The 18,290-nt window shown below is 36.8% G+C and overlaps 2 protein-coding genes across 4 annotated transcripts in view; one reads left to right on the top strand and one right to left on the bottom strand.

Moving 5' to 3' along the window:
* nyap2b (neuronal tyrosine-phosphorylated phosphoinositide-3-kinase adaptor 2b) overlaps window positions 1-1,763 on the bottom strand; it is a 64,206-nt gene extending 62,443 nt beyond the window's left edge. Inside the window, exon 1 of the mRNA XM_073922818.1 lies at window positions 1,300-1,763. The gene's annotated coding sequence lies outside the window, so the exon portion shown is untranslated. The remainder of the gene's footprint in view (window positions 1-1,299) is intronic.
* On the top strand, window positions 1,354-17,790 carry slc35d1b (solute carrier family 35 member D1b). 3 transcript variants are annotated; one of them, NM_200475.2, is made up of 13 exons: window positions 1,354-1,627; window positions 3,326-3,359; window positions 5,322-5,408; window positions 5,489-5,556; window positions 8,042-8,113; window positions 8,221-8,289; window positions 11,421-11,523; window positions 12,813-12,905; window positions 13,697-13,764; window positions 13,866-13,944; window positions 14,029-14,111; window positions 17,097-17,149; window positions 17,279-17,790. In NM_200475.2, exons 1-13 carry the CDS (start codon window positions 1,449-1,451, stop codon window positions 17,287-17,289), a joined length of 999 nt encoding a protein of 332 aa, NP_956769.2. In that variant the 5' UTR covers window positions 1,354-1,448; the 3' UTR covers window positions 17,290-17,790. The 3 variants fall into 3 exon arrangements, 1 of the variants encoding a protein (NP_956769.2); XR_012385789.1 differs by having other exon boundaries at window positions 1,371-1,627; window positions 12,880-12,905; window positions 17,279-17,788; XR_012385791.1 differs by lacking the exon at window positions 17,279-17,790 and having other exon boundaries at window positions 1,371-1,627; window positions 11,421-12,248; window positions 12,416-12,905.
* Window positions 17,791-18,290: the final 500 nt, after the last annotated feature.

The raw sequence follows: 18,290 nt of genomic DNA on the forward strand, positions 1-18,290 counted from the left end.
GCTGAGACCATTGTTTTTGTTTACATCCCTCAAAATAGTCCAAACCAAACTATTTTACATTATCTGGGTACATGGTTGGACCAATCTGGCTTCCATACAAGAGTCAAACATGGGCCAAGTCTCAGCCAAGTCATAAACTTATAAGTGGGTCATAACTGGGTCAGGTATTTTGGTGTGTCACGACTGCAATGAATTTGATAAACCCATAAAGCATTTCGCTTCATGTCCACGTTTTTCCCTAAGCCACCCGATTGGTAGAATTTTTTCTTTGCTCAAAAATAATGTAAATGTATTTTAAAAGTGGGTCAAGATTGGCCAAATTTGCATGGCCCACATATGCATTTTTAATATCTGGTCCAAATACTACATTTGATTTCTGGCCTAAGTCTTGTGTGCCGCCTCAAACCTGGGCCATGTTTGGCCCACATGTTATGCCAGCTTTATGCTAAATCTGGACCAGAATTCTTTGCTAACAGGGTAGGATCTAATCCCAGTGGACATATGACATAAAAACATTTGACTACTGATGTTAAATAAACATCAAATTGACATAAAATCCCTGATTTATCAGGGGTTGCCACAGCAGAATGAACCGTCAATTACTCTGGCATATGTTTTATGCGACGGATACCAGCAGAATTGTTTCTTTACTCAAAAATAATGTAAAAGTATTTTAAAAGTGGGTCGAGATAGGCCAAACTTTTTAGGCCCACATTTTTAACATCTGGTCCAAATACTATATTTGATATCTCGACCAAGTATTGTGTGTGCAGTGTGCCACCTTAAAGACGGTGCCACCTCTGCCAAACCTCGGCCATGTTTGGCCCACATGCTATATACCAGTGCCAAACGAAAGCCTACTATGCCAGCTTTATGCCAAATCTGGGCCAGAATACTTTGCTACTTGGGGAGTATCCACAGCTGTATCCCATCTGGACTTCACCAGTTACCTGGTGGAAATTTGGTGCAATTATAGAAGATTTTATTCATTTATGCTTCTTATATCCCCTTTTTTCACAATTTGTTAATGAACTTGGTGTCTTAGTAGCCACTTTGATAAATGTTAAAGCTGTTAAAGTAGCTAAATTGTTTTCGACAAATTAAGTATTATTTCACAACCCCTTGTGAAGCTTCATATTGCATAAAGTACAACTTTTATAATTGTTTTTTTTAATTATCATTTTCTCCCTTTTGAAGTACAGTTGTCATTATTATTATACGTTGTATATGTCCTATAGTGGTGTTTGTCTATTGTTGGGAATTTTTCTAAACGTAACGTAATAAAAAAAAAACAGTTACCTGGTGGTCACCCTCCTGCTTCCGGAATCCCACCCGGAAATGTGAACTGTGAGCACTGTCCCTTTAAAAACGTCAGGAAAAGGGAACCGTTTATTGTGCAGGAAAGTAGTTTGCCTCTTTGCCCGATAAACAGAATGTAACCCAGAGAAATGGCGAATGCACGAGCACGTCGCTCCGCGGGAACTCCGGGAAAGCGCGGAAAACATGAAGTTTCTGGAGAAGACGAGGACACATCTGCCTTATATCTCAAGCTATTTGCGGCAGCTTTCTACGGGATCTCTTCTTTTCTCATCGTCGTCGTTAACAAAAGTGTTCTCACGAATTACAGGTAATAACAGCATTGTTTTTCTTCTGTACAATCATATTAAGTTGGCGTTTTTTTTTCTTTCTTATATTTTGTTAACCAGACGTTTAGCGGGAAAGTATGGTGATACATTGACGCCAAAACTTTAGTGTTGTAGTGTGCCCAGACAGACTTTTACTCTTCTCACCTTTGCTTTGACTTTGCTTGGTCATAGCTGTCAGCACTTATGTAGACACGTGTATCGTCTCTTTCTGTAATGTCATCCATTATCCCAGATTATTATTAGTAGTAGTAGCAGCCTAGTAGTAGTAAAAGTAATAATAGTAATAGTAGTTGTAGTTATTAGTTAATATTGGTGTAAGTATAAAGTTTTCTGTGCTATTAAGCTGTAATAAGCTGTGTATGTACTTTTGAAGTTAAATTTTTCTTTCTTTTTTTTTTTTTTTTTTACTGTTTTCAAAATTATCTTTAACAGAGCAAGGAAATTTTTACAGCATTTCCTATACTATTTTTTCTCCTGAATAAAGTTTTATTTGTTTTATTTTGGCTAGAAAAAAGCTAAATAATTTTGTTAAAACCATTTTAAGGTCAATATTATTAGCCAACTTAAGTATTTTTTCGATGAAAACGCCTAATTAGCCTTACTTGCCTAGTAGTTGACCTAATTTACCTAGTTAATTTACCCTAAAATTATGGCAGACGAATCCTCTAAATAAATAAATACGCAAATGAATGAATAAAATAAAAACACAAATTCCTGCAAAAATAAAAAAAATGCATATAGTAACATGCAAAAAAAAAAAATAAATAAATAAATATATATATATATATATATATATATATATATATATATATATATATATATATATATATATATATATATACACACACACACACACACACACACACACAAACTCCTGCATAAATAAAACAATAAATAAATAATATGCAAATAAATAAATGCACAAATTCCTGCATAAATAAAACTATAAATAAATAAAAAAGCAAATGAATAAATACACAAATTCCTGCAAAAATAAAAGGGGAAAATCTACTTTCAGTTTAGCATTTTCTTATTTCCCCAAGATCAGTGTAATTTATTTAATTATTAATCTGGCTGCACTATCTATATATTTATTTATGCAGGAATTTATGTTTTTTTTTAAAGTATTTATTTATTTACATATTTATTTGTTGTTTTATTTATACAGGAATTTGTGTATTTATTTACTAATTTATTTGCATATTTATTTATTTATTTTATGCAGGAATTTGTGTATTTATTGATTCATATATTTGCATATTTATTTATTTATTGTTTTTCATGCAGGAATTTGTGTATTTATTTATTGTTTTATTTATTTGCATATTTATTTATTTTTTTATTTATGCAGTAACTTGTGTATTTATTTATTCATTTATTTGCATATTTATTTATTTGTTGTTTTTATGCAGGAATTTGTGTAGTTATTTTTTTTATTTGCATATTTATTTATTTATTGTTTTATTGATGCAGGAACTTGTGTATTTATTTATTCATTTATTTGCATAATTATTTATTGTTTTATTTATGGAGGAATTTGTGTATTAATTAATTAATTTATTTATTGTTTTATTTATGCAGGAATTTGTGTATTTATTTATTCATTTATTTGCATATTTATTTATTTGTTGTTTAATTTAATATTTTGTGTACTGAATAATCTGTGTATTTCCACTCAGATTCCCATCTTCTTTAGCACTGGGAATTGGCCAGGTAAGAAAGTTCTTACTTTTGTGATCTGTCAATTTTATCATCATGTATTTTATTTAATCTAACAAATCAGTTTTTATAGAACGCCGCATTGTTAAAAATACCCTCCCTAATCATAAATCAAATAAATTCGCTCTTGACTCACAGCAACATACGTTTTCTTTTCTAATAACAATTAAGTTGTGATGTTTAACCCTTAGACGTCGATTATCTTGATTAGGTTTGTTTGATTAGTGTTGGAGTGTTTCTGTATCTCCAGAACCAAACTTTCTCACCCCTTACCTAAATTCACTACTTTAAACAAGCTTTTTTGCAAATGAGCAGCATATAAATATATGCACTACCTGACGAAAGTCTTGTCGTCGATCCCAGTTCTAAGAACAACAAAAATTAACTTCTAGTTAATCAATTGGAAAAGTGGCAGAAGGTACTTTTTTTGCAGATGAATCATCTATTGAACTGCACCCCAATCATCACAAATACTGCAGAGTGGATGGCAACATCAACAGCCTGAGGTATCAAGACATTTGTGCTGCCCATTACATTACAAACCACAGGAGAGGGCAAATTCTTCAGCAGGATAGCGCTCCTTCTCATACTTCAGCCTCCACATCAAAGCTCCTGAAAGCAAAGAAGGTCAAGGTACTCCAGGATTGGCCAGCCCAGTCACCAGGGATGAACATTATTGAGCATGTCTGGGGTAAGATGAAGGAGGAGGCATTGAATATGAATCCAAAGAGTCTTGATGAACTCTGGGAGTCCTGCAAGAACGCTTTCTTTGCCATTCCAGATGACTTTATTAATAAGTGATTTGAGTCATTGTAGAGATGTATGCATGCAGTCCTCCAAGCTCATGATAGAGTCAGACACAATATTAAATATTTTTCCACTGCAGCATGACTTTATATTGTATACTGTACATTATTTCTGTTAAGTGACAAGACTTTTGTCTAAGCAAAGTCAGACTTACTGTCTTAATTAAATCATTCAAAAACAAGGCGTGATCATATTTTTGGTAAAATAAGTGCAATCTAGAGGCCTTTGCCTTTCATATAAGCCACTTATGACACCAAATGATCAACTAGAAGTCAAGATATTTTTTGTTTTTTCTAAAACTTGGAAAGGCGACAAGATTTTTGTCAGGTAGTGTGTATATATATAAAAAACAAACAACTAACCGAGAGCTGTCAAAGCACTTTTGTGTTGTTACTCTTTTATTAATGTGTTAAATTCAACATATATAGTTAAAAGCAAAATTTTTCCTCCTGTTGACCAAATTTCAATTCTTTTTTCAAATATTTACCAAGTTATGAACAGAGCATGGGCATTTTCACAGTATTTCCTATTATATTTTTCTTTTGGAGAAAGTCTTAATTCTTTTAGTTTGGCTAAAGTATTTGTTTTAGTTTTTTGAAAAAAATATTCCTAAACTTTAAGCTAAATTACATTATCTTGCAAAAAATTTTAATAAAAAATAAAAAGGTTAAAAAATGTGTTTAAAATAGGGTATATGGCGAAGCATGCTAATAGGACTTTTAATTTGCCAGTAACCTGGGTTAATCGTTTCCGGTGAATTGTATGCCAATGCAAAATCAGCACAATTAAGGTCTGTTTTCTTTAAAAATCAGCGATCTCCACTGGCTAAGTGATATCCGATATAAAGTGGGTCTCAGATTGTACAAGAAGCACTGCATTAAATTACATTTCCCCCCGCCATGTCTTTATAATATGAGCATTTATTTTACCCCAGTATATTCAATGGAGCTTCTGCACTAGCCTGCCGATTCTGATGGGCGCGTGCGAGCAAAGGGCTTTTTTGGCGATATACCCGGCATATCCCCTATTGGAAGATATTTGAGAAAAGAAATTCACCTGAGGGATAATAATATTGCCTTCAATTCTATGTACAGTATGCATGTTTTTTGCCATTAATCAGCTGATGAAGTTTTATTATTTTGTTTGCAGATGTTTGCAACCGTTGTAGTTCTGCGAGGAGCAAAAGCATTAAACGTGATCAGTTTCCCGGATTTTGACTGGCATGTAACTTACAAGGTAAGCCTGAGCTCACTGGAAACAAAACTAATTCACGTATACATACTGTAAGTTTAATTGTCACAATATTTACTCCACAGGTATTTCCACTTCCTTTACTGTATGTGGGAAATCAGTTGACGGGCCTGTTTGGAACCAAACAACTGAAGTGAGTTAAATCAAAATCTTTTTGAAATGCCTCTCGGGCAGCAAGCTCGGCATTCTGTCTGAATGGGGAAACATAAAATTCTCCAAAACTGTTTGTCAAACTTACGATTACATGACATACTTGGAATCAACAATACCATTAAACAACAACTGGCTTATAAGTTTCATTTCGAAATGTTCGAATCAAACAAAATCAGCATTTTTTCAGGTTGCACGAGCCACACGCACACTCGGAAAGAACAAGATCACGACACCAACCTCATCTTTTCTACATTGTTGCTCGGGTTTAGGGGAGTGAGCGGGCAGGTGGGTCACTTAGTAAAACTGGTTGGGTTTAGGGAAGGAGGAGGGTGGGTCAGCCGATTGGCCGGTCGCGCAGTCAGTCAGACAGACAGCGGCCTCTGGTGGGTTCACGCGAGAGACATTTGAGATACGAATGTAGATACGAATGTATTTCGCGCATTTGCGAAAACAAAAACTGCACATATACGTAACTCCCAGGACGGATTTCGCGTTCTCCAGAAACGTCCGCGGGACTGCGTTTTCAGAATGAGCCTGGGTTGATTTTTATTTATTCATTTTTTTAAGGTAGCCTGATATTTTTATTATATATTTTTATTTAGATTTTTCAAGAGTTAACAATACAGAACATCAAAACAAAACAGCAAACAAACTAAATTAAAACATACACAAGATATAAAATAAGTACAATTAAATTAAATAAATAAATAAAAAGGGAGGAGATACAGTAGAAACCGGTAGAAACAAAAACATTTTGTCAAATCAAATCAAGTGGTTTTAATATAGTTCAAAAATGGATTCCAAATCTTTTTAAATAATTCATCCTTTCCTCTCAAAGAATATGTGATCTTCTCCAATGATATACAGTTGCAAACTTCTGAGATCCACAGTCCAATTGGTACATCAATGTCTGTTTTCCATTTTAAAACAATGCATTTTTTAGCTATTGTCAGCAACATTTCAATAAGTTTAATAGCATAATTATGCTGGAGGTTAGAATTTGTGTAATTGCCCAATAAACTTATCTCTGAATCCAATGGAAAATCAATTCCATGAATCTGTGATATAGGGCCCTATCATACACCCGGCGCAATAGTCTTTTGCTACTTTAAGCTCGATGGAAGGGTCATTTTGAGGTATTGCGCCACACTGTTGAAATAACAAATGCATTTGCGCTCATATGTGCGCCCATAGGAGTTGTGGTCTAAAAAAGCAGGCGTGTTTTGGCGCGTTGCTATTTTGAGAAACTGTAAATCAGGGGTCTCAAACTCGCGGCCCGCGGGCCATTTGCGGCCCTCAGTGCAATATTTTGTGGCCCGCGCCGACCGCTGTACACTGACAGAATCAGCGGAGCGGGGAGAGAGAGCGCTCCCCGCTCCGCTGATTCTATCCGTACACAGCGGTCACTGGCATTCCCCGCCCGCCGTGTAAACAAAGGGGCGAGGATGCCGGTGACGTCACCACGCACCCCGCCCCTTTGTTAGACGCTGTGATGGGCGGGAAGTGTTATGAGGGAACTCGCGCCGGCCAGAACCAAGATAAGCTGTTCCCGCCCCTGCCTGCCACTTAGCCACCTATCTACACACGCGGCACAACTTCGGTCTCGCCCTTCAGTAGGCGCGCGACAACACCGCTCTTGAGTACGCGCGCGACAACACAGCTGATCAGTACGCGCGCGATAACACCGCTCTTCAGTACGCGCGCATCCACTCTGCAGATCTGCAGCAATCCCCCCCAAATGCCAAATGTGGTTCAGATTTGTGAGAAGAAGCGCTGTCAAGTCTCTGGCAGCAAGAACTGTTCATAATCTTCACTCAATGTTCTATTAATGTTCAGGACACTTCATGTTCAGAAGAAATAATTGAAACTGTTAATAATGACATTTGAGGACTTTTTTTTTGTGAAATCCCTTATGCGGCCCAGCCTCACCCAGACTTTGCCTCCTGCGGCCCCCAGGTAAATTGAGTTTGAGACCCCTGCTGTAAATAGTCTGTTCTTTAGACCAGAACAAAGTCGGTCTATTGTCTGGCGCAAAGTGCGCCTGGCTTACACACTACACACAAGATGTAGAGCAATACGCAAATATCTTTACATATGAAAAAGATATAATATCTTAAGGATATATATATAATAAGGATATATATAGGATATAAATATAAATGATTAAAATATTACAAAACATATTAATTTCTAGCCTACATAAATTTAAAAACCACTGCCTTACTTTCTTCATCTCGGGAGGCTTTTTCAGTTCATTCAATTTGCTTTTGTATAATGTTATTATTATTAGCAGTATTATTTATTTTATCCTTATTTGTATTTGTTTTATTAAAAACAAGCTTAGATTTGTCCACCTGTCTGGTTCATTCACCATATTGACCTTTGCACATTTTTGTCTAAACAAAATCTTAAAAAATTATCAGTAAATGTACTGTGATATTACATTTCTATATGATCTCTTGCAGTCTCCCAATGTTTACCGTGCTCCGAAGATTTTCCATTTTGTTCACAATGCTGTTTGAGGGATACCTGCTCAAGTAGGTCTACACAATATGCATCTGTGCCAGTTGAAGTTGTAGAGATGTGAGATTTACAGCACATTATCATCTGTCATTTGATATATATTTTTTTTTTTCTTATGTAGACAGAAGTTTTCATGGTCTATAAAGGCAACTGTATTCACCATGATTCTGGGAGCTTTTGTTGCTGCAAGGTATGCTTTTAAATGGCAAACATGATTCATTTTACAACTCCCCTAGAGTAGTGCAGTTGAGTTTTACTGTTTTGAATCCATTCAGCTGATCTTGACATCTGGCGGGAGCACTTTTAGCTTAGCTTAGCATAGATCATTGAATTAGATTAGACCATTAGCATCTCACTCAAAAATGAGTTTCAAAACCAAAGAGTTTCAATAGTTTTTCCATTTAAAGCTTGACTTTTCTGTAGTTACACTGTTGCAGTATTTCCTGCTGCAGACATGAGCCCCTTTCACACACTGATACCAGTAAATATTTGGAAAATTACCCGAACGACTTTACCGGTAAATTCAAAAAAGTGCAGTTCACACAGGCGAGGACGTTACAGAATTCTTCCGAAAAAGAGCATTCACACATCCATTCCAAAATACCGGTAAATTCTGACGTCATTAACCAGAAATGAGCTCTAAATGGCTGCGCTTGTGTTTGTAAACATTTGACTACATCACAAACTCTGTGGATGGATCAGTATTGTGAACAACTTTGATGAAAACAAATAGAGAAACACTTTCGCATGTCGAGATGTTCATGATATGTGTGTGTGCTGGCGCTCACGGGCTGTTTCACGGGCACACGCAAAGCTTTAAGGTAAACAAACAACGGCTTATCATGAGCATCTTATCGATGATTATTTACACAGTTGGCATTAAGATGAACATATAAGCGTCATCTGACTAACATCCAGCAGCTAAATATGTCTGGTAAAAAATTTAAAGGCTTTTATTCTCATTAACCGCGCGGACGTGAATGCTTTTGACAGTTCTGATTGGCTAAAGCAGGCGTCTCACGTCAGCACGTTCTAGACATGCACGCGCTCTTTCCGGCAATCTTCCTTCTGCGTTCTCACAGCGCAGCATTCCGGCAAATTAGCGGTAATGTTACAACTTCTCTTTCCGGAAAATAGCCAGAACGAATTTACCGGTATTTTCAAAAAGGGCCTGTTCACACATATACACCTTCCCGGCAATTTTCCGGAAAGGTCTGTTACTGTATGTGTGAAAGGGGCAATGGTGTGGCAGCAAAGTTCCTTGATTATTAAGGAAAAATAAAATTATAGTTCCTAGCCATATCAGCCTAGAAAATAACAACTTTCATCTTCCATTAGTACATGATGTAACTACAGAAGAGTCAAGTTTTAAATAGGAACATTATCAAATTTTATCTAATTGTATCTAATTTATTTTATTATTTATTTTTGAATGAGATGCTAATGGTCTAATCTGATTCAATTATCTATCCTAGGCTAAGCTAAAAGATCTGCTTAATGGATTAAGAAATGTTAAGATGTAAATAAAATGAGACTTTGATTCCTATTTGCAGATAACATAAAACCAGTTTCTTTTTTATTATTTGTTAATATGTTCACCAGTAAACAGGGCTTTACATTAACTTTTTTGATCACCAGCCACTGTGGCTAGTAGATTTCCAACATTACTAGCCACTTTCACTAGCCACAATTTTGTTTGTATAATATATTTTATATAAATAAATGTGACTTTGACATGCTAAAATGACTTAATTTAGATGTTGCGTTGTCCACATGCTGCCTCATTTATTTCACTGTTTATGTGTGTTGTGTGTGACCTTTGCATTGCAATTGGTTTTTATTTCACAAGACTTTTTAGGGCTCAGAATAAAGGTTTTACCAAATTCATCTCTAACCACACCAAAAAGAAATAATTATTTCTTTGGCACATATTTAAATGTGTCAAAACAAGCAAATATATAGCTGTATACATGCATATTATTCAACAAAACTTTTTTTTTTTAATTAACATTTAAAAAGATCTATTGTCATGCATCTAAAATATGCTTCAAGAGTTCACACTTAGCTGATGATTTACAAAGCTTATTTGGCATGCTGTCCCGGGAGAGAGCCCCGAGCTCAAGGGCTCCTCGAGCCCGGGGCTTCCTCCCGTTGGCAGAGCAAGAAGGAAGCCTGAGCTCGGTGGATCTCAGAACTCCCCTGCCGCTGTAGCTAAGGGAACGTAAGGAATTAGACCAGCTTGATTGTTAAGTATGTTGAATGTCTTTGGATGGTGGGAGGAAACCGGAGAGCCCGGGGAAAACCCACGCGGACACGGGAAGGACATACAAACTCCCCACAGAAACACTCACCGGTCCTATCGAACTAGGACCGGCAGTATTCTTGCTGTGTGGTTCACAGTGCTAACCACTGGACCGCCGTGCCGCCCAATTACAGGTAAAGGAGGAGAATAGGGGAGGAGGGGGGTTTCTTCCAAACGAAGATAAAGTGAACTGAAAACTTAGACTATTTATGGTGCCTTAGGGCTCATATGATTGGAAGATTAGTGATTAGCAAATGCGAGACTGGACGTGATAAATCATAAGCACGTGATCCTCTCGAAATTAGTTTACGAATAAACTTCACAAAGTAATCTGTCCTGGCTAAAGGTCCCAGATCAGCAGTTACTACACACAAGTGGGGAGTTCATCTCATATTAAAGAAATGTTATTGTAAAGGATGATAATTAAACTATATTAACAAAAATAGCTGTAAGCAAAGGAAAGCAGGTAGAAACATACCACGAGTGATAATGAAAGGATGATCACGTGCCTGAGCATATAATAAAACGAAAGCAGTGACTGCTGCTGTTGCTTACAAATACATATATTTTTCAATCTTGAGCTCTTAAAAGCAGCAGGACTGTGGGTACACGAGCATTGGTTTTTGTCTAATCTTTTTCACAGAGAACCGATCGCAAGTGAACAGAAAAAAAAGCGCAAGTAAACGGGAGCGCGCGAGTAATCATCCTCTCATAAGGTATTCACCTGCTTTGTCTCGCGCGAACACAGTTATTGTTTTCAGTGGTGCTGTTACTCGATTTAAAGATCACATTTGCACGCATATTGGGCCATCCTTATTGTCAAACCCTGCTTTGAGAAAACTACATTGTAAAAATTATTTCCAACCTGCCAAAGTGGCTAGTGGGAGCGGCTGTCTAACCCGGCAAAGCTGAAATCTACCCGCATTTGGCGGGTGTTGATGTAAAGCCCTGCCAGTAAACATACACAGTTCTTTTTAAAGATTAACTAAAGTTAACTTTCCTCTTATTGATTTTTACAGTTCAGATTTAGCTTTTGACCTCCAAGGATATGTGTTTATTACACTTAACAACATTCTGACTGCTGCTAACGGAGCCTATATGAAGCAAAAACTGGACTCCAAGGTAATTTTACCATTAAAGCGAAAGTTCACACACAACTGAAACTGCTCATTTACTCGCATAACACACAGGATGATATTTTAAGAAAGCTTAAAACCTGTAACCACTGACTTCCATGTTATTGGGTTTTCTTAATACGGTAGTCAATAGTTACAACTTTCTTCCAAATATCTTCGTTAGTGTTCGACTGAATAAAGAAACACATAAAGGTTTAGAACAGGGGTCACCAAACTTGTTGCTGGAGGGCCGGTGTCCTCCAGATTTTAGCTCCAACCCTAATCAAACACACCTGAACAAGCTAATCAAGCTCTTGCTAGGTATATTTGAAATATCCAGGCTGGTGTGTTGAGGCAAGTTGGAGACCCCTGGTTTAGAACCACTTGAGGCAGAGTAATTTCATTATTTTTGGATGATAACATACACGTCAAGAATCAATGAGTGCGCACAAAATGTCCAGTCGTCTTCATTTTGAAAACAGCATCAGATCTAAGTTGTATCTCATGTCTAGTTGTATCTCAATCGAATATTGGCTGATCCTAACAATCCATACATCAACTGAAAGCTTATGGAAAATACTGTATGAGTGGAAAGATAATGTATAAATCTGAAACCTAAATTTCAAACAGACACCTATGTCTGTTTTCTGTGGTCCTGAGTCGTATTTGAGCACTTTAGAAATGGACAGCGACTCCCAAGGCCCAATCCCAATTATACCCCTTAGCACACAGGTGTCAAACTCAATTCCTGGAGGGCCGCAGCTCTGCACAGTTTAGTTCCAACCCTAATTAAACACACCTGATCAAACTAATTGAGTCCTTCTGGCTTGTTTGAAACCTACAGGTAAGTGTGTTGGAGCAGGGTTGGAACTAAACTGTGCAGGGCTTCGGCCCTCCAGGAATTGAGTTTGACACCCCTGCCTTAGCACTTCCCCTACCCCCTACCCCTCGTTTTTCGTGTTACCATGAAGGGGAAGGGGTGTCCCGATTCTCTTTAGCTTGAAGGCATAGGGCTAAGGGGAAGGGCTAAATAGCCCTTGAAACTGAGATTTTATTTTAGAACCACTCAAAACCAAGGTGTAAGACAATTTCCCAGAATACACCATCTAAAACAGCAGCATAGCTGCACATGGAAGTTATGAAATGCACAAATTAGTATTTTTTTTTTGTCATTATTGCACATTTTTACAATAAAACAAGCACATGTTTTAATAATTCATAATGGCGTTCGAGTTTTAATTATTTTAGTGGATTTTTCTCATTAACTCAAATCATTTTTCTTTCCTGCATTTTTAGGAACTTGGAAAATATGGGCTATTGTATTATAATGCTTTACTCATGATCATTCCCACTGTTGTTTTAGCATACTTCACTGGAGACGTTCAGAAAGTAAGTATTTTAATAAATGCAAGTTTCTATCACATGTAATGCTTTGAAAAATAATTTTGATTTACACTGTACAGGGTTCTTGCACCATTTTAAAAGTAAAATTTTATGCTTTTTAAGACCTTTTTAAGACCTCAACAAATATAATTTAAGGCCCAAAAATTTAATAATTTCTTTGGAATAGGCTACTCATTTTAATGGCCTTGTTAGATTTAAATGAATTGTGCCTCGTCACAGTTTGGATAACCCACAGTACCTGCCTTTTGAGTGTCTGGTGGTGGAATTAAACTGTTATAGCTGACTGTGAGTTGGCATCTGAACAAGAGCTGTAATCGGGCCATAAAAGTTAGGCCCGATAGAGCCCGAACCCGACAAGTACATATTGATTGACAGCTTTTTAAAAGCCCAAACCTGTTTATAGCCCGACATTATTCAAATGTGCACATGCACACAGCTCTCTTGCCTTTTTTCAGGAATGAGTTGTTTATATGTGTTAACATTACTTGTATGTTTTACACATACTAATATGATCAACTATTAGACGTTTTACAGTGGACCACTGTGCTTCCCTATCGTCATTAAGCACACCGGCTGAAAATGTAATAACCTATGTATGTACAATGTACACATGTAACCTAACAGCCACTTTACGGTAAATTTAAAACAATTTAAGACCTTAATTTCCCGTATTTTAATTTAAGACATTTTAAGACTTTTTAAGGACCCGCGGGAACCCTGCTGTATGTAAATGTACATGAAAATAAATAAACATGAACTCTCCGGTGAATTTTCAGACTTTGGAGTGCGAGGTTTGGGCTGACTATTTCTTTGTGATTCAGTTTGTGTTATCTTGTGTGATGGGGTAAGTCTGATAAGTCACATTTTTTTCAGTTCTGCTTTAAGTAAAGTGCATCATTTCTTATTTAAAATGACTTTTTAAATGAATTCCCATTGTTTTGCCAGGTTTATACTCATGTACTCGATTATGTTATGCACTCATTACAACTCTGCTTTGACGACTACCATTGTGGGCTGTATCAAGGTCGGTAACTGTATTTCAAATTAAAAAGTGCATTGTTAATATGATTAATCGAGCATTGATTGTTTCCTTCAACCATTTCCACAGAACATCTTAGTGACTTACATTGGGATGGTGTTTGGTGGAGATTACATCTTTAGTTGGATGAACTTTGTCGGTCTAAACATTAGGTAAGAAAAGATGCATTGTAAAATGATACCAGCTGGGTTTCCAGCACCCTGTTTTAATTATGTCTGGGACAATTGCACATTTTCCTGAGCCCGATTCACACTTCACAAATGATCCAGGAAACGGGCCTGGGCACGGTTCGGATAGCATAGTGTGAGTACGCCCTTAAAAACTAGCCTAGAGCGACGTTATAGTTCAAAACTAAGCTTAGGGCCCTTTCATACACCTGGCGCAGTGTGGCGCAAGGCGCGGCGCAATAGTCTTTTGGTAGTTTCAGCTTGGCGCAAGAGTCGTATTGAGGCGTTGCGCTTCGCTGTTTAAGGGCTCTATTTTGACGGTCCATGCGCAGAGCGCAAAACGCAGGGTGCAAACACTTTCAGGGCGTGTCAGAACGCATTTTTGCTAACTTAAGGATGGGAAAATCCGCTTTGCGCCAATGTCGCATGGTCTAAAAGGGTTGAGTTTATTTTCTTCATGAGTTATAGGTGTGTTTTGAGAATAAACCAATCAGAGTCTCATCTCCCATTCCCTTTAAGACCCAGCTGCGTCCCGCCATAAGCGCATTCGCTATTAACATGACGTAAAGTAAGTTCACTTTCGCTTTTGCTCTCGTGGATAGGGAAACCTTACTGCACAGACATCAATTAGCCTATAAATAATTTATTTTGTTTGTTAAGCGCAAAGATTTGTTTCAAAACTATTTCTGAATTCAATTTTAATTTCCAGCAAACAAATAAATGATTAATGATAACAAAGTTTGGTCAAAATACTGAGTTATTTCCAAATACACCTGCCATGCCCCATATGGTCTAAAACCTGACAGGTGGGCAAATCTAAGCTTGTTTTTAATAAAACAAATATAAATATGGATATAATAAATAATACTGCTAATAATAATAACATTATACAAAAGCAAATTGTTATGAATGAACTGAAAAAGCCTCCCGAGATGAAGAAAGTATGAAGGCAGTGGTTTTTAAATTCATGTAGGCTAGAAATTAATATGCTTTGTAATATTGTAATCATTAATATTTATATCCTATATATATCCTTATTATATCCTATATATATATCCTCAACATATTATATATTTTTCATATGTAAAGATATTTGCGTATTGCTCTACATCTTGTGTGTAGTGTGTAAGCCAGGAGCACTTTGCGCCAGACAAAAGACCGACTTTGTTCTGGTCTAAAGAACAGACTATTTACAGTTTCTCAAAATAGCAACGCGCCAAAACACGCCTGCTTTTTTAGGCCAGAACGCCTATGGGCGCACATATGAGCGCAAATGCATTTGCTATTTAAACAGCGTGTCGCAACACGTCAAAATGACCCTTGCGCCAAGCTTAAAGTAGTAAAAGACTATTGCGCTGCTCCACATTGCGCCGAGTGTATGATAGGGCCCTAATTAGCAAATGCATTAGCGCTCATATGTGCGCTCATAGGCGTTCTGGTCTAAAAAGGGAGGCGTTCTGAGGCGGACCGCTGGCGCGTTGCTATTTTGAGAAACTATAATAGATTTTTCATTAGATCAAAACTAACCCGGTCTAAACTCCGGCGCAGAGTTGCGCCTCGCTTACACACTGCTTAATACACACAAGAGAGCAGGCAAATATCTTTACATATAAAAAAATGTAAATATTAAGGATATATATAGGATATAATAAGAATAGATATAGGATATAAATATAAAGGATTAAAATATTACAAAACATTATTTTCTAGCCTACATAAATATGAAAAATCACTGCTTTTATGTCTTCTTCATCTCGGGAGGCTTTTTCAGTTCATTCAATTTGCTTTTGTATAATGTTATTATTATTAGCAGTATTATTTATTATATCCATATTTATATTTGTTTTATTAAAAACAAGCTTAGATTTGCCCACCTGCATGTTTTAGACCATATGGGGCATGGCAGGTGTATTTGGAAATAACTCAGTATTTTGAACACACTTCGTTATTATTGTTCATTTATTCGTTTGCTGGAAATTAGAACTGAATTTAGAAATAGTTTTGAAACGAATATTTGCGCTTAACAAACGAAATTAATTATTTATAGACTAATTGATGTCTGTGCGTAAAGGTTTCCCTATCCAAGAGCGATCGTGATCCATATCTCTCATTCTCACGCAGTAGATGCTCTGTTTAACTGTTTTCTGTTAAAAAATTGTTAACTGTTTGCTTGTGAAATGCTCATTTTTTTCCACTTAGACTTACTTTGCGTCCTGTAAATAGCGAATGCGCTTATGGCGCGACGCAGCTGGCTCTTAAAGGGAATGGGAGATGAGACTCTAATTGGTTTATTCTCAGAACACACCTATAACTCATTAAGAAAATAAACTCAACCCTTTTAGACCATGCGCCATGGCGCAAAGCAGGTTTTCCCATCCTTAAATTAGCAAAAACGCGTTCTGACACGCCCTGAAAGTGTTTGCGCCCTGCCTTTGCGCTCTGCGCATGGACCGTTAAAATAGAGTCCTTAGAATCTATTACCGAGGGAATCGCGGTGCATTACAAAAATCAAAGAATCAATCCATGAAGCACAATGCTTCGATTTACTGTCACAAATTTGAAGTATCACAAGGAAATAAAAGTGATGGAAACAGCTCGGTTTTATTATTTCGCAAAAAAAAAGAGGAGTTTTTGGACTTGCAAAAAAAGTTCACTGGAAGATGGAAAAGGATTACACCCATGTGACTAATCAGCTGTCTCCATCATGCTTGCCTTGTTTACTGTTGATTACTATTAGATTTTTTTTTGCAAACTTTTGATTTGCTTCATGTTAAGATGAAATCCCAGCTAGTATTTAACAATTTAAGGGTCACTCTCGAGAACTATTCCTAAGAAACTACAAGATGTGACATCGCTTCCTTGATGTTGTCAAAGTGAAGGAAATACAAATGTAGAAATGTTTTTTAGGTCAATCTAAAAATACATGAGCTGCTATATACATAGCTTTGTCTTTTCTTTTTCTCTCTGTAGCATTGCTGGTAGTCTGGTGTACTCCTATATCACCTTCACTAAGGAGCAGAAAAGTGAGTAAAGGAAAAATGTGTATTTGTTTGTGAATCCAAAAGAATCATTGAGTCATTTCCTGAGAAGAGCTGATTGAGATGCACCCTAATAAGTGTGTGACTTGAAAAGTAAAATGGTGTCTTTTATAGAAACAAGCTGATGGAACAAGTGTCATTTGGCACAATAGAAGAATGTCTACAAGACTCGTGGAAGTCAAGCACCCACAGCACTGGCCACATTTCCCAGTGACCTGAAGCTTTTTCAGCAATCCTGGTTTTGCCTTTCTTTTATGGACCAATTACATGATGCCATCAAAACAGTCATTTCCTGGATTAACAAAAAAAATAAGATTGATTTTAAAAAATGAGATGAAGTAATTTGATCATCTAGATCAGGGGTGTCAAACTCAATTCCTGGAGGGCCAAAGCCCTGAACAGTTTAATTCCAACCCTGCTCCAACAAGCCTGAAGGACTCAATTAGTTTGATCAGGTGTGTTTAATTAGGGTTGGAACTAAACTGTGCAGAGCTGCGGCCCTTTTGGAACTGAGTTTGACACCTGTGATCTAAATGCACAGTATTTCTGTATGTTTGTAATAAATTATTTTTAATGGTTTGATGATATTTAGAACAAAATTTTTAAAATAAAGAGTAAAAACACTATTGACAAGTTTGGATGGATGATTAATGACTTTCTTTGCTTGTTCTATGTATGATTTCCTTTTATTTTAAGGGAAACTTATTTATTATGCAGAAATCACTTTTTGTAAACACTGTTGTTGCTAGTCTGTGATTATATCCAGCTTCTAATTGTAATTAATTTTATTTTTAATAATCACACTTGATAGAAACAGTCTGCAGAAACACTTTAATTGTCATTCTCCCCGCCCATTAGTGACCTAATCTCTTCCATTATTAGCATAGGAAGTTATTCTAGTTTTTGAATCTGCCACTATGCTAACACATGGGCATTTATAGCTCAGCTCTCTTTTAAAAAGAACACAATCCTGCTGAAAAATCCAGCTTAAACCAGCCTAGGCTGGTTTTAGCTGGTCAAACAGGCTGGTTTTAGAGGGGTTTTGGCCACTTCCAGGCTGGTTTCCAGCCATTTCCAGCCTGGTCTTAGCTGGTTAGACTGGGAGATGACCAGCTAAAACCAGCTT

The sequence above is a fragment of the Danio rerio genome, chromosome 2 (genome assembly GCF_049306965.1).
Source record: "Danio rerio strain Tuebingen ecotype United States chromosome 2, GRCz12tu, whole genome shotgun sequence".
NCBI classification, from domain to species: Eukaryota; Metazoa; Chordata; class Actinopteri; order Cypriniformes; family Danionidae; genus Danio; species Danio rerio.